At 33.8% G+C, this 16,216-nt stretch overlaps 1 protein-coding gene across 1 annotated transcript in view; it reads right to left on the bottom strand.

The window, feature by feature from the left end:
- Positions 1-16,216, bottom strand: part of LOC132938193 (uncharacterized) — a 53,004-nt gene that overhangs the window by 3,775 nt on the left and 33,013 nt on the right. Inside the window, exons 3-4 of the mRNA XM_061004894.1 lie at positions 14,619-14,888; positions 11,156-12,726 (exon numbers count right to left, since the gene is read on the bottom strand). Of these exons, the coding sequence (XP_060860877.1) occupies positions 11,156-12,726; positions 14,619-14,888 (1,841 nt within the window). The remainder of the gene's footprint in view (positions 1-11,155; positions 12,727-14,618; positions 14,889-16,216) is intronic.

A 16,216-nucleotide genomic window follows, 5' to 3' on the forward strand; every position in this document is an offset into this window, starting at 1 on the left:
TAATCCAAATAAAATAAATAAAAGAATATACGAATAATGAATGTCAAAATGTCATATTTTAAAATTGCAGTTTCACTAAAAATAAATGTTTACCAATAATTATATATTTTTATTGCTATACCAAGAAATGAATAGATACCTGTTTAAATATTAGCTGTTTATAATATGCACAAATACAAGAGTGTACCATAAATGTCTAACAGGTTTTAAATAACTTTAGTTACTTGTTAGGTGGTTAAGCTATTAAATGTTTTTTTTTTTTTAATATCTATTAAATAGCTGTTTTGGAAAATTAATTTTAAGAAAAATTTAAGTGAACAAAACTTTTATGTAATAAGACTAATAAAAACGTTGTATATGGCCGTGTTTGCATTCCTAAATAATAATTAGGCTTAATTATAGTTACAACTTACAAGGTTATTGACTGTTAGTGCCATAAATGAGATACTCAACAGTTGGGGCTGTCGGTACCTACCGTTGTTAAAATAGAGGCAAAATACCGAATAGTACAATGTTATAAACTTATGAGCAAATAAAGTAGGTACCTTTCTTTTTTTCGGAAGGAAAATTAACAGTGGAGGAAAACGGTATTTGTCATTTTTGGAAGAAACTCGTCTCGCCCTTCACGTTGATACATTTAGAGTAAACGCGTGTTAGCCTTAAAAATAATCACCCTGTATAATAACCACAGATTAAATCGTACTATGTCACTCCGCTGTTTTGTTGCACAATATTCGAAGCACTCTGTATGTACGTGTATATATAAACGCTATTGTACTTGCGAAGTCACCGCGGTATACACGAAAATCGACAGACCTCGCAATAGTAACGTTATAGGTAGGTATTAATTTATTATATAGGTATTATATCTATTATAATGTTTGTTTAATATTGTTTTTTTTATGTTTTTGTTTTTTTAACAATGACCTGGCGTGCGTTTGACTAGGTGAGGGACGTATGATAATAACACGCACTAGAACCACGAGTGTCTGCGCATTTAAATACACATAAACATGGGTCGCGACATAATATTATAAAAAACTGGTCAACGGGGTACCTACCGAATCGCATCTTTATATTTATGGTTATAATACGTAAAACACTATACACATACTCACACTCACTCACACAATTACACACACTAATACACTATATATAATATTATGTGTTGTTATAAACGACCGATTTGTGCGTTGATAACAGCGTACACTCAGCGTGCACTAATAAATATAATATAAAAATAATGATAATAATAAATAATAATGTATACATCGATACAAGTCGGTCATATTATTATAGGTGTATATAATGTATAATGTATTTATATTATATAGGTTTAGTCATATTTATACACGCACACCACACACGACTGCTCGTACAGCTCGATCATTTTTTTTTATTTTATCCATATAATAATAACAATACATTACATTAACCTAACCGCATTTGACCCTGGGGAATATAATTCAATATAATATAACTTCGTGGTTTCGCATTAAACCGCTTACAAACCAAAAATGGCAATACTATTCCGCGACGTTTCTACACGATTTTTAATTGTTATAGATATTCTGCAATACGATATGTGTGCAGGCGACGGAATAATATTTTATTCCATCCGAAATAATATGATATTCTCTTCGGCAGTTCGGCCGAATATCTCACGAATAATAATCATGGGTGCCATTACTGTTACATATGGGTACGAGAAAACTCTTCCCGACGAGTCAAATGTATTTTTCGTTAATTCGAAATACCTATTGTATATATTATGGATATACCAAATCAGACATTCTTATTTTGAAATATTTACATAATATGCGTCGGTCGTTGCGTAATCATAATAATAATAATATTATAATATGCCTACATATATTTATTACCACCGCTCGCAGTGTAACGCATATTATTATTATTATTATTATCGATCGATTTCGATTTTAACGGTATTATTACAATTTGCAGATCGTCCCAGTATAGAGAGCCCCCGGGAATGAAAACAACGTTTTTCGGTGACCATCTGCGCTGCGGTACCTATATATATATATATAGGTATAAGCGGTATATAAAATATCATCTACTGAATTTTGTGGTATTACGTGAATCGCGCGGGATCACTATATAATGTGTGTGTGTGTGTGTGTGTGTGTGCAATATTTGCAACGAGCGAGGCCAAGGATGGACAAGGATATAGTCATATAGACAACACAGGCGTGGAGCACCGGATGGCCGTCGCGTGCGCATATATGGACATCCAGGTTAGATTGCAGCTCGAATATAATATAAGCGCGTGGAGAAAGCACTATATTAATTGTGACGGGAGTTTCGATCGGCGGAAACGTATTATATTATTATTATTACCTATTATAATTTATAATGTACACTTCTGCACACGCGGGCGCGATCGGCCACTGGCAGCGGCGGCATGACGTGCGATGGATACGCTCGGCCCTACCCCCGAAAACGATGAAAATTGATATATTATATTATTATAATTCGAAAAAAAAACGGTACCTATACACACGTCATATACCTATTTATATATTATAAATAATGTATATATACCCAATATTATATATTTATATTACCTATACATTATGCGCGCAACGACGACGAAATCGATCTGCCGCGGTTATTATCTTTTTGAATAAAATACAATTGCATTAGGTATATATTATTATCACCGCCAGCAGTGATATAATATTATGTATTATCAATTCAGTAATTATGTAGCTGATGTGTGGCAGGCATGAGAGGTATAGGCACATTAATTATACCATATATACCGTTTATAACGTTTATAATATATATAATATCTACCCATAAATAATTGTCTAATAATTACTGCTGCAGCGGTGGAACTAGAACGAGATTTTTTCATAATGGGGGTACAATAGAGGCCTGCTCAAAGCTTAATTACGGAAGTCTTCAGGGTTAGTTATCGCTCGAAGGCGGGCGAGCTGTGCCGGGAATATTTCTCCCCATTTGTTACAGTATATAGCTGAGTATTAGCTGGTTTAATATTGCTCGACAGTAGGTAAAGGCTTGTAAGTCACTCGACTTGGTAATTATCCCTAAATCTCTCTCTCTCTCTATATATATATATATATATATATATATATATGTATAATAGGAGTAAGTCAAGTAGCAAGGAGGTATGGAGACGTTTGGATTGGCCACTTTAAATGACGATTTTGCACTTGCGCGTAGAGTTTCCGCACTGGTCGATCGATCGAATCGGCATTTTTATCTTTGCGATGATATAATAATCCTATGGTTGTAATACAACACACACATTACACGCCGCACTAAGTAGATATTATATAGGTACTATCATTTGATACGTCATAATAAAGAGTTATATAGGTACCTCGGAGAAAGGATTATAGCGATAATATAGCGAAATACTACGTGACAAACCAGTTTTCGGGTGTTGACCATTATGGTTCGCATCCAAATAAAGACGTACACGACATTATAATACACTATCTATCTATCTATCTGGCTATATATAAATATATATAGTGTGGGTATTGCATAACTTCAGTTGGCTTTTATATTGTATTGGAAACGAAGATTTCCTCTACACGCGTTTCCCGTAATATTTTTGACACTAGGTAGGTATGAATGGTCAATCGTTGAACTTTGTTTAACTGTACAAAGTGGGCTCTCCGCGGATAAAAAATAAATAATATTGACACCTCACTCGATATAAACAACGAGGAGGCGTTTACCTATATATATATATATATATAAACGAGTAGGATTACATTTTATTCATAATATTTAGCCCATAGGCACCGAAAATGTTTTGAAAATAAAATATATTTTTTTAATGCCGTCTGCAGTCAACAAAAAAATATAATATAAGTACATACGTTTAAATGTCCAATGACATACGAATACCATAGATATTAATATTATTTTAAAGCGTGGATACATACAAATTGTAATGGTTTAAATAAACACACATGATAGTATAGGACATAGGTACACTTACGTCTTTCGATATATTTTTATGGTGATAATAATATGTCAACAGTGAAGTGTTTACGTTTTTAACCCACAATTACGTGCTAAAATCGTTTGTTAGTACTTTTGAAAACTTACGGTACCTACTGCTTATTTCTTAACTTTCACGCCATCTGACCGCCTCCTTGGACGGTTAGATGGAGAATGGAGAATATTATAATCATACAGGAAACCATGTGATGTGTTTCTACAAATTACATGATAATTACCTTAGAAATTATACCGAACGCGTATGCTCGTTGAATCATTTAACGATATTATACCTACCTACCTAGGTACTACCTATATTTATTTATACCATGTTATACTATACTCTCTCTTAACTCACACATACTTAACTTATGAAACCAAAATAAATATCACCTAGATTCTGGAATATGATATTAGAATGGTGTGATAGAATGATATCAAATCATACTTATTCTACTGATTTTGATTATCAAACGTGCCATTATCAGTCCCACCTCCCAACATAAAAAAAAAAAACAAACAAAAATAGACAGTTTTAAGTTTATAATATATAATTAGAACATTAGAATTGGATAAATTTAATGCTAGATAATAGTATGAGAATAACCACCAATGCTATGATATATTTTCATTTATCAGCATGTGGTCACTGCACGTGCGGCCACAAGACGTGCATGGTTATTGGTTAGGTGTTTACAATTAACATCAGTTTACCATTAGGATACCCCATTGTTCTAAACGTCACATATTATATGTATAAATTATGAAAGTCTTAAATGAACAATACCAACCAAAATAATTAAAGAAGTACAAAAAAAAAAAAACAAAAAAAAAATGGTTATTTGTTTTGCTACCATTATTTTTAAGAATAATTAACCTCTTTCTCATTCCTATGAAAAAATCTTACAAAAAAATCCCAGAGAAATATGTAAATATTATCTCGTGACAGAATTATGGATAATGGATATACCTATATAGCAATAATATAAATACAAAACAAATTATGTGTAAAATGTATAATACGTTTAAATCATAAATTATTACTACTGTAAACGACATTTTTATGCTCCAGTAATATTTTAATGATATTTTTATAAACAGCTTACACCGCAGTCGAAGTCGAATCCTGAAAATTAATGAACGACGTGTATACCTATACAAATCATTTTACTACAACCAATAAGGGAATAATTAAGGTATTTATATATTATTATATTATATACGGTATAGCTATTTAACAAGAAACGATGATTAATTATCCATACAATAACGAACCAGCTAATTACATGAAGAATATTTCTGATTAAAAAAATATATACCTATTTAAGACAATTTATGTTGTGCAACGTACGAAAATAATTACTACGAAACGCTCTTGAAAATATTGTGAGGTTTTTAGAAGATTGTACCATAAATTGTCGATGTAATGCTTAAGTGTCGATGTAATATTTAAGCAGTTCCGGCAGCGTCGTCGATGCCACAAAAAAAAAGAAAAGATTGTAGGATAAATAAGCGTTTTCTTTGACGGATAGAAGTAATGGACATAATATTATATTGGTGCGACGTCCTTCTAAATCAACGAATAAAATGTAAATTAAAATCAAAATATATTATATGTACTCGTTTTGTCACTATCTATGTCCTATAGGCTATAATCAAGGTTATAACTAATAGTTTTAACTCATTAAGACTTAATGTTTATATTAAAAAATGTAAGTTAAGCTTAAAGTTAATGTAATTTTTATTTTATTTAAGTTGTAAAAGTTACGAGTTATAGGTATATAGAAAAAAAAGCTGGTCAATTAATATAAAAAATAGTTAATTAGTTAAAAATCAGTCATTTTTTTGACTGAGTATTCACGATTACGATAACATATTATTATATTTATTTATTTTCATTTTAATATTATGTTTAATCTACGGCAAAGCATAATTAGCATATTTTTTTAAAAGTATATAATAAACCTATACAATATTTAATAACATAAATGTAAAATAATACATTTAAGATCTATTGACAGAAAAATAACAGAGAGGTAAGACTTCCAAAGATTATATAGAACCATAATAAGTGAAATTATAGTTTATTTATAGGTTAATTTTTAAGAGATTGAGGACCAAGAGATCAAAATCTCTTTAATTCTGAACTGGGTTATCTGTTATAGTGTTATTGTTGTAAGATTTTAAATTAATATTTCTTTGCGAGATTGCAATTTTATTACAGTTTTAATTAATAGTTCTCACCGGTTATTTATTATATTATTTTTTCTATAAAAATTATATTTTTTTATTCCCTACATATTGGGGAAAAAAAATTAACTCGATAAGTTATAACAATTTACTTAAAAAAAAGTATGTATCTCGATATATTATTTAGTTGAAAGCAACTATAACTTTATAACTCGTTAATGCCCAGCCTCGCAGCCTCGCCTATAATAAATGTTAATTGTTATGCATGTTGTTGCAGTAGGATGGCATCGTTGCATCTATACCAAGTCTAACTTTTTAGTTACCTACCTTTATATCGGTTTCGTATTTTAATTTTATCGTAGGTATACATATTTTGTTTCTCCTAATACAGTAATAACTATTAACTAGATAACCTATAGCTGATTGTGCAACGCTGCAGTAATAACAATTATACAATGGCAAACATAGTGTATTGTGTGTGTGTGTGTGTGTGTGTGTGTGTGTGTGTGTGTGTGTGTGTGTGTGTGTGTGTGTGTGTGTGTGTGTGTGTGTGTGTGTGTGTGTGTGTGTGTGTGTGTGTGTGTGTGTGTGTGTGTGTGTGTGTGTGTGTATTAATATAATGTGTTGGCGACGAGGTTTCAACCATACCCATTGAACGTGTTTACAAAAGAGGAGTTCGTACGTTTCGAAAGGTTTCGTAATTTTGTCCGTTTTTCCGATAACATTTTTAATCTACGTGGGATTGTGGGAAATTATGAACAAGAAAAAGAAGTGATTTTAATAAAACGGCGTCGTATTCTACTTAAGAGTCCGGCGGAAAAAAGTCCATGAACAAAAGTCCGGTAAAAATGTATATTTATACTACACACCATATTGACATGTAAAAATTAAAAATATTACATTAATTATGACATAAAAGTCTGAGAATAAAGTCGGGTAAAAATGTATATTTATATTATTTGGTTTTATCTCCTTGCAAAAAAATTACATAAATTATCATATTACACACCAAATATTACTATTTACTCTATTAAATAAAAAATATATCTTTAACTTATAACCTTGGCCGTGTCCTAATATTGTTTCCAACTTGAGTTAAAAACTCTTCAACATCTAACCCTGAGTTTTTAATGCGTTCGCATAACGTTTGGCGCCTCATATCTTAGATTCTGAGTGAAACGATGAATGTATTGATTTTACAATGATGTGTGTTTTTTTTTAAATTTTTTTTTTTTGTGTCTGTCATCACGGTTTGGGGCAGTAAAACTGCATGGATTTGCTTCAACAGTATCTTGTTCGATGGGAAAGTGAATCTAGTTAGTGCATTCGGGAGGTCAAATTTTAAAATTCTCAATAGTTTTCAAAAGCGCCGGGAAAAACAACATAACAATTAAGGAAAAACGGGAATTTTTACGCAAAATCGATTTTGGTTTTTGGTGTAATTTTGAAACAAATTAACGTATATACATGAAATTTTCACTGGTCCTTTATATTTGTTTTTTCTATACACGATAAAATTTTAAAAATATTTTGATTTGTTTTGAACTGTTTAGGAACATTTTCTGTTTCCAATTTTATTAGTTTTTTTTTCTATGAATGTCAATAAAACTTTATTTGTTGGTAAAAAAAGGCTGAAAATTTAATACAAGGCTCCTACTGTATTGCTACAATAACATTTGAAAAATATTAAAAATCCTTAGTCACAGTATTTATTTATAAGCATTTAAAGTTTAAATATTGACATAATACGGAAGAATCATGAAAATTAGCAAATTATTTTGAGTTGAGAATTCATAAAAATTTTTCTTTTTAAATCTAAGATTTGAAAATGTAATACAAGATTCCTCATAAGTTATAAGCAAATCAAATTAAATTTTTATGAGCGTTTGAAATTCATATTTTTACAACATTTGATATTCATTCGATTTATCATGTAACGATTTACTTATTTTGTTGTAATCAAAAATGAATGACTGTAGATACTTGAAAACTTCACTGAATGTTTATATTAGCATTTTCTATACATGATAAAATTTTAAAAATATTTTGACCCTTTTTGAGCTGTTTACGGACATTGTCAGTTTTAAATTTTTTTAGTTTTTTTTCTATAAATATCAATACAATTTTATTTGTTTGGTAAAAAAGCGTGAAAATTTAATGCGAGGCTCCTGATATAATGTTACAATAGCAGTTGAAAAATATTAAAAATACATAGGCACAATTTTTTTATAAGTATTTAAAGTTTGAATTTTTACAAAAAATTTATCAAACTTAAAATTTAATAATTATTTTGTAGTTAAAAATTTAAAACAAGGTTCCACGTAAAAAGGTAAATATATAAATTACTTTATTTACAATAATATCATCAAATATAATTAGTAAATAGTAAATAGGCTGTCTGACCGTTTTTACTCAGAGTCGTTTTTCTTATACAAAGATATTACATCATTGAATTCAAATTTAACACCATCCATTTAAGTGATCAACTTGTAACCTACTGTACAGCAAAGCGACATCCACTTACCCATTTTTTTTTTTTTAATGGTTTTCGATTTTTAATTTTTTAACCTGTGCTACTTAGTGCAATCTTTGCCCTATCAGCTCCAACCTCGAGTTTCATTTTACAAATTAACACCTCTATTGTTGAAGCGATTGTTACACGATTCACATATATTATTAGTTCTGTGTTCATTATAAAAGTTGCTTCAAAGACGAACCATTTACATATTATGTGATGTAGAAGTAATTTAATAATTCTTTTGTTTCAGGGATATTTGTTTGTCTTAAAAACTCTAATCCCTCGTAGACCCGATCAAAGGGAAAGAATGCCAGACCATCGATCATTGAACAAAAATGACTAAATTTGTCATCATTCATGTATGTTGTTTGTCTACATGTTTACGCTGTTACATGTTCAAATATGCCTTATGTGACACATAAATTGACTATACGTATATGGACATTAATATAATATGGACATAATATGGTTAGACCTAAGTCAATATTAGGTGTAATACATTTGTAATTTACGACTTCCCAATTAAAGTGATAATCTATAAGTTATAACATACAATATAATACGGTTAGATCCTGATACTGAACGATAATTAAAGTTTAGGTGACCCAACTTAATAATTTTTAAATTTGGGACTTTTATTCCACTGAACTTTTTTTCACCTCACTTTTGTTCGGGGATTCAAACGGCGGTGAGCGAGTTTATTCACATTCCCCGTCGTTTTTTTTTTTGTTAAATAAAAAACCAGCTAACGTGCATGACCATGTGAAATGTCGACGGAATAATAATTGGGGAACACGTTAATGAACAAGTCAATTATACTAATCTAGGCTTAACCTACGGCGCCATATCGTTAAATTGTTATTAACAGCTAATTCGCGCCCACGCTCAATCGTTTTATAAAAATAAAAAAAACATCACAAAAATACGCCCATCTATTTTGTGTGTATTATATGATTTTTTTTTTGTCAGTCTTCGATATTATTTATATATTTTGATAGCTTTAGTTTTTGTAAAATATTTAAATGTGTAATCAATTATAAATACGCATGGACAAAATGTAATAATATGGTATATGGTATATGGTATAATATCGAACATTTTCGGCGTCGTTGTGACTAATCGACTCGTAATAGGACATTACGGGATGACGAGGGCGAGAATATAAATTTGCCCGAATTTGGTACCCGTCTGCGATGCGAGCGTGTCCAGAAAATTTCGTCATCGAATAACGGACTTCGGTCGCACGATGACAATATGCGTCATAATCGAAAACAAACAAGAACTAGGGGGCTCGCGATGTTCGAAAACGTTTTATGTACACAGGACAAAATGGTGTAAAACGTTTCCACACCTACAATGTTATAACTATATGCAACCATAGGTATATTTACAGGGAATCTAGGACGTCCCCCTCCCCCCTCCCCCCGAACGGGACAATTTCCCTCTGGACAAAAAATTAAAAGTAAAAATATTAAACAATAATATGCAGTGCAAATCAATATAAATGTACAAATGATTAAATTAATACCCTAATTAATATATTATGTATAAATATAAAATATGATTCAATAATACTTCATATATAGTATCACTTTTGCCAATACAGAATGTACTAATATAAATATTAAAAATATATTAAACGATAATTAATAACAAATTACCTACAAATGCAAATGAATAAATGTTCTGTTTTCGAGATTTTTTATTAAATAATTGTTAAATTAATATATAAATATAATTCAATAATTTCACATAATTTTGGTTTATCAATCAGTGATTATTTAATTGGATAATAAATCAACGTGAATGATGATCGTATATTTCGGGTAAAAGTGTAAAACCAACGAACCAATTTTCCAACCTATTTATTATGTGTAAAAAAATGTATATTGATTCAGGGAGGGAAATGTCTGAGCCGATGGGGGGAACGTCCAGTACCGCTAAAACCTTCGGGGGGGGGGGGAACTTATTATTTACGTATATATTGGTAGATTGCTAAAATGTTTATTGTTTACTAATTATTGAGATAATGGAATGTTTGAACAGTCGTTTGCCACAGCCTTACTGGTTTGTGAGTACCTACCTACTAGAAAGGTACAGACTTGTCATCACGTTTCTACAAACTTAACCAAGTGACGTCTCCCCTACTCGAATAGTCGAATCCGCTAATATTTTCGGAACCAGATTCGTACAAATGTTAGTTTTAGACGTACAAATTGAGTAATAAATATTGACTAAAATTAAAATTACAAAAACACAACGTTCAGGGGGGTGGGGGTGTAGAGACATTTACTGAAGTTTGACACGATATGCTTCACAACGACGAGTATTATATAAGTATGTGCGGATATTTGTTATAGAACGATTCTAATTTACAGCTATTGACGGCGTTAATTATCATTACTTTATCGATGTATCGCTTTGATCGTTATTATGTGTACTTACGCTGTCGGTACCGGTGAACACGTTGTAACGTTTGCGCAAAGACGACGTGTAAGACTCGGGATCAGACGAGTTGTACTGAGCTTTAGCGGACGACGATGGCCGCTTGTTCTCCTTGGACGCGGACGAGCCGCCGGTGAACAGCATCTTGAACTTGTCCAGCCTGGAACGTTTTTTGGCCGGTTTGTCGGCGCCGTACACGGAAGCGGAGCGCGGCGGCGCGTTGACGACTGTCACGTTGTTCCGGGAAACGATGTTCGGCATGCCGGACGAGGTCCGGGACGTCGGTGGTCGGCCGCGACTGCCGTCCGGCGGCCGGACAGCGGTGTCCCGGTGATGATGGTCGTGGTGGACGGCGGTGTCGCGGTGGACGGCGGCGTCACGGTGACGATGATCGTGGTGGTCGGCATCGACATCGTCTTCGTGGTCGTCATGGTCATCGTCACCGTCGCCGGACAGCCTGGGCGTCCTCCGGGCGAACCGGTGTTCCGTGACGATCTTTCGCTCGAAGTATCTGTCACCACCGCCGAGCGTCTCGTTCTTCTTGTATACCGTCGCGTACGTGTCCGGCGCCGGATCTGGAGGAGTTCGCACGCGCACCGTCGCCCCCGATCCCGAACCCGACCCCGTCCGCTGTGGTCTGACCACTACGGTTGCCGCGCGTTTCTGCAGCCTCGATTCGAGCGCGTCCCGCCTGTGGCTGAGATTGTCGTATGACGTCCACGTGTCGTCCATGCCGCCGGCCGAGCGATACTGTTGTCGTTGTCGTTGCGGTGGTGGCGGTCGGTCAGCTGCCGCCGCCGTGTCGTCCGGTAGGTGGACGATGGTGGGCGACGACGTGGCCGTGTACGAAAACGGTTCGTTGCCGTTGTGCGCGTGGGCGAAGTCTGGCGACGACGACGACAGCGGCGGTGGCAGCGGTGGCGACGGTTGACGGGCGAGTTCGGCCGCCGCCGCCGCCTGTTGTTGTTGTTGTTGGTGCTGCTGTTGCTGGTGCTGTAGTTTCCGGACGATCCGGTCGACCTTGTGGCCGCGGACCGGGCGCGGTGGGGACGCGCCGCTGTAGCCCAACGGGCCGCCGACCGTATACTTGAAGTACTCGTCCCGCGGTGACGACTCGATGATGGGAGACAGCTGTTTTTTCGCCCGGATCGGCGCCGGAGGTGGTGACGGGCCCGTCACCACGCGCGGCGTGGACGGTTCCGAGGACCGATCGGCCCCCGATTGCGTCCTCCGCGGGGGTGGCTCGGACGCGGCCACCGCCGTCGGACGCTTTTTGATCTTCGTCTTGATCCGCTGGATGGTGCCGAACAACGATATCGAACGTTTTGCGTCGCCGCCGTCGCCGGACGCCAGCGGCTTGTCCCGGTCGCCTGCATCGCTGACGCTCCTCGTCAACTTGCCGCTGCCCGACGATGCCGTCGATCGTCGTTTCGGCGGTGCCGCCGCGGTCGTCAGGTCCGTTGACGAACGATACTGTTGACCGCCCTGCCGCTGCTCTTCCCACGTCGGCTGCTCCCTCTTCCTGATCCGGTTCTTCGGCCTGTCCAACGACATGTACGAAGACAGTTTACCTGTGTACACAACCCAACACACGTCGATGAATTAAAACGTGTTCATTATACGAATATTCGTGTCACAAAAATATATAAATCGTTTGAGAAATATTGTTAAACTATATTAACTAGGTATAGTAAGAAGTATTGCAGCCGTCAAAAAATAAATGTAAATACTCAAAGAACTTACTGTCGGTTTTTTTTAATTTTCAAATCTTTTAAAGGATATTCTAATTTTTTTCTACGTTTTTGTTTTACTATTCGCTCTTAATGCTTTACACACCGACCGAAACTGAAGGATTATTCAGATTGTTTACTCTTTCCGTTTCTGTACGGTTTCGATTATATCCATTACATGTAATTATGTGAGATATAAGTAAAACCCCATTCGAAATGTTTGTTCAGTCTTGACAGTAAGCTTAACAAACAATATTCGGTACCTGCGTAGTAAATAACACGAAAAAACCATTCAACGTACAACAAATGTTTCTGTTTTTAATTTAATTTTTCAAATTTAGCTGTGTAAAAAAATATTTCCATATTTCCATCAACTGAAATATTACTGATGAATATGCTTGAAAATAAAATTACTAAGCAGATACTGATTGAGAGGTGTGATAGATACCTAACCCCAGAATATTGGTACCTATATGAGTTAAAAAAAACTCAGAAAATGCTTATATTATATACAAATAATATGTTTAATATTTTACAAATACAAGTAGGTTATACTTACGTCATTTTATAGATTTATTGATAATTAATTATTCACTGTAAAGTATTACAGGTATTTTTTTTTGTTTACCTTTTTTAAGGTATTTTATATTTATTCAACTGGAAAATTGTTTTTATGGTATAAAGTATTTTATTAAATTTTTACGATGAAAAAGTTTTACAATTTATTTTAACGATGTTAAAAACAAATTAAAACATATTTTTCTTTCCTTTTCATTTTTGTATTCAAAGAGAATTAATTTAATTTTATAATATTTGTTTAAATACTTTTAGTTTTGAGTGTACGAAAATTCATTTTTTATTAATGCAGAAAAAAATATCTTTACATAATTTAAATTGTGTTAAAGAAGTTTGATTTAACTACAAACTTCATAGTAACCAATTAATAACTAAAGTAAAGTTTTTAAAAGTAAGATTAAAAAAATGTTTCCAAATTTAATTCTAAAGTGAATTTATAAACTATTTTCTCCCAATATATAAATCTATTATTTCACGAAGGATTTACAATTTTTTTTAATATTATTTATACTTCTTTTAGTTTTTTTTTTTGTACTGTAGTATTATCGGAATAACCTTAGTCAAAACAATAGTAACAGTATTTTAAGCTCAAAATTAATATTATTATTGGTCGATGGTATTTTTTAACACACAATAGACATATGTAATCATGCACACTGCAGGGGCGGATCTAAGGGGGGGGGGTTCAGGAGGTCAGCTGACACACATTTAATATTTGCTGATCAAATTGGCCTCTTTTCAGATATTTGGGTAGGTTTTTTTTGTTTTATATACCGAGTACACAAGTACAGATTTCTAATCTGGTCTTAATAAGTGGCCCCTTGAAATGTTCTGACCCACAGTTTCTTAACTCTGGATCCGCCCCTGACACATTGTTAGAATTGTTCACTCGGACACCCCACAAGAAAGTAAGAAATCACCAACATTTTAAATTTATCAGTGATACATGGAACATTTTATTATTTTTATTTCGGGATCTTTATCGAGGTGATGCATTTTAAATATTATAATAACACTCATGTTTATCCAACAATTTTACTTATACCTAATGCGTTTACATAACATACACAACAATATTATGTTCAAAAGGAGTTTAGTGTATTGACAGTATTGTACACAATATTCGATGATTTTCGAAACCAAACGGTCGCGATTACCTTCAGAATTCCATTTTTTCGAGTCTGTCCCTCCAAAGCTGGTCTTCCGTTGAAGGGACCCTCCATCTGGTTTGCTCCTCTGCTGTCTTCTCGGCGGTATATCCGAGTGCAGAGAGGCCACGCTGTCTGCCTGCTTGAGTACGCGGTCAGCTTCCAACGCAAGTTCACGCTTAGACGCTTTGATCTTTTCCCTGCGAACTGGCGTGGGCACCAAGTGGCCTTCGCCATCTCCAGCTAAAGCTTCCACAATACTTGCTGCATCTGAGTTGCCTTATAAACAAACAAAATAAGTCAAGAAACGATATGTTTGTCAAACAGAGACGTTTTCAAATTCCCATATTAAATTATGTTTCTCGGAGTCATTTATAGGCACGAAAAGTTCTATCCGTTGGCGTTTTTTATGTTATCTTGTGATACATTAACGATCATGTGACATGTTCGTTACAAGAGACACGAATTATTAGGGAAAAAGCCAAAATTATTCTTATATTAGGCACGGTATTTTGTAATCAAAAACATAGATTGTGTGAGTATAATATTTTTTTTAGCAATATTCGAAAAACCTCTGACATGATAATACCATTTTTATAAGTACTATAAGCTATTCAAATTGTTGTTGTTTTATAATAAACGTTTTGAGAAAAATTATTTATACACCATTTATTTTAGTTATTACCGCGGTATGTCGGTCTATATAATATACTTGTTAAAAAATAACTCTTTTATAAATGATGAAAAATATTTAAATGTTTCTAGAATTCACAAATTTAATATTCTTGCATCGTGTTTATAGTTGCCCACTAATACTTTAAATACAGCCAGTGTAATTATTGAGAGGCTTAATTACCTTTAGGTTATTATTTAAAATTAACCAAATAATGTGTAGGTACTTAAGACTATAGTATATTTTTTTTTATTTATAAAATGCTATTTGGAAATATCTTACATTGAATCTATAAAATAATTCTCCATAAAATAATGTACACACGATTATTTTACATTGTGATTTTATTGCCCGCAATAAAGTGATTTTAAATGAATTATTTAGAATTGCTCATGTCAAGGCATGACAAATGACTACAATAAACGTATGACAATTATTAATTTGTCCGGAAATGTTTGTGGTTGTATAATACGCTTGTATTCCGAAAACGTTACTAAACATACGTGACATTGGACGACGCCCCTTTTCTTGACCTTCCCCTGCACTAGTCTAGTAATAGCCATAGAATCTACACCTCTCGGTTTGTCTCGTTATGTATACAAACATTACAAACATGTTGATTCCACTACAAACGGACTAAACTTCCATTCTTATTCAAGTTTCTATCATTAGTTTATCTACAGTTTTTTAATACAGTGTCCTTATTCAGCTTTTGTATACAACCTCAAATCGTTTTGTCGACCTCTAGATGTAGATAATATAATAATGCCTCTTATTTATTTTAAGTTGTATCTCTGTCGAGTGCCCTAAATATACTCGTAATGATCTCGAGGCTTCGAGCACCTTTTATGCAACGAACTAAACGAACTCCTTTAATCTCGAGTTACACTTCATAATTCAATGTAACGTTTACATAATGACATTTTTAAAAATC

The sequence above is a fragment of the Metopolophium dirhodum genome, chromosome 2 (genome assembly GCF_019925205.1).
Source record: "Metopolophium dirhodum isolate CAU chromosome 2, ASM1992520v1, whole genome shotgun sequence".
In the NCBI taxonomy this organism is placed as follows: Eukaryota; Metazoa; Arthropoda; class Insecta; order Hemiptera; family Aphididae; genus Metopolophium; species Metopolophium dirhodum.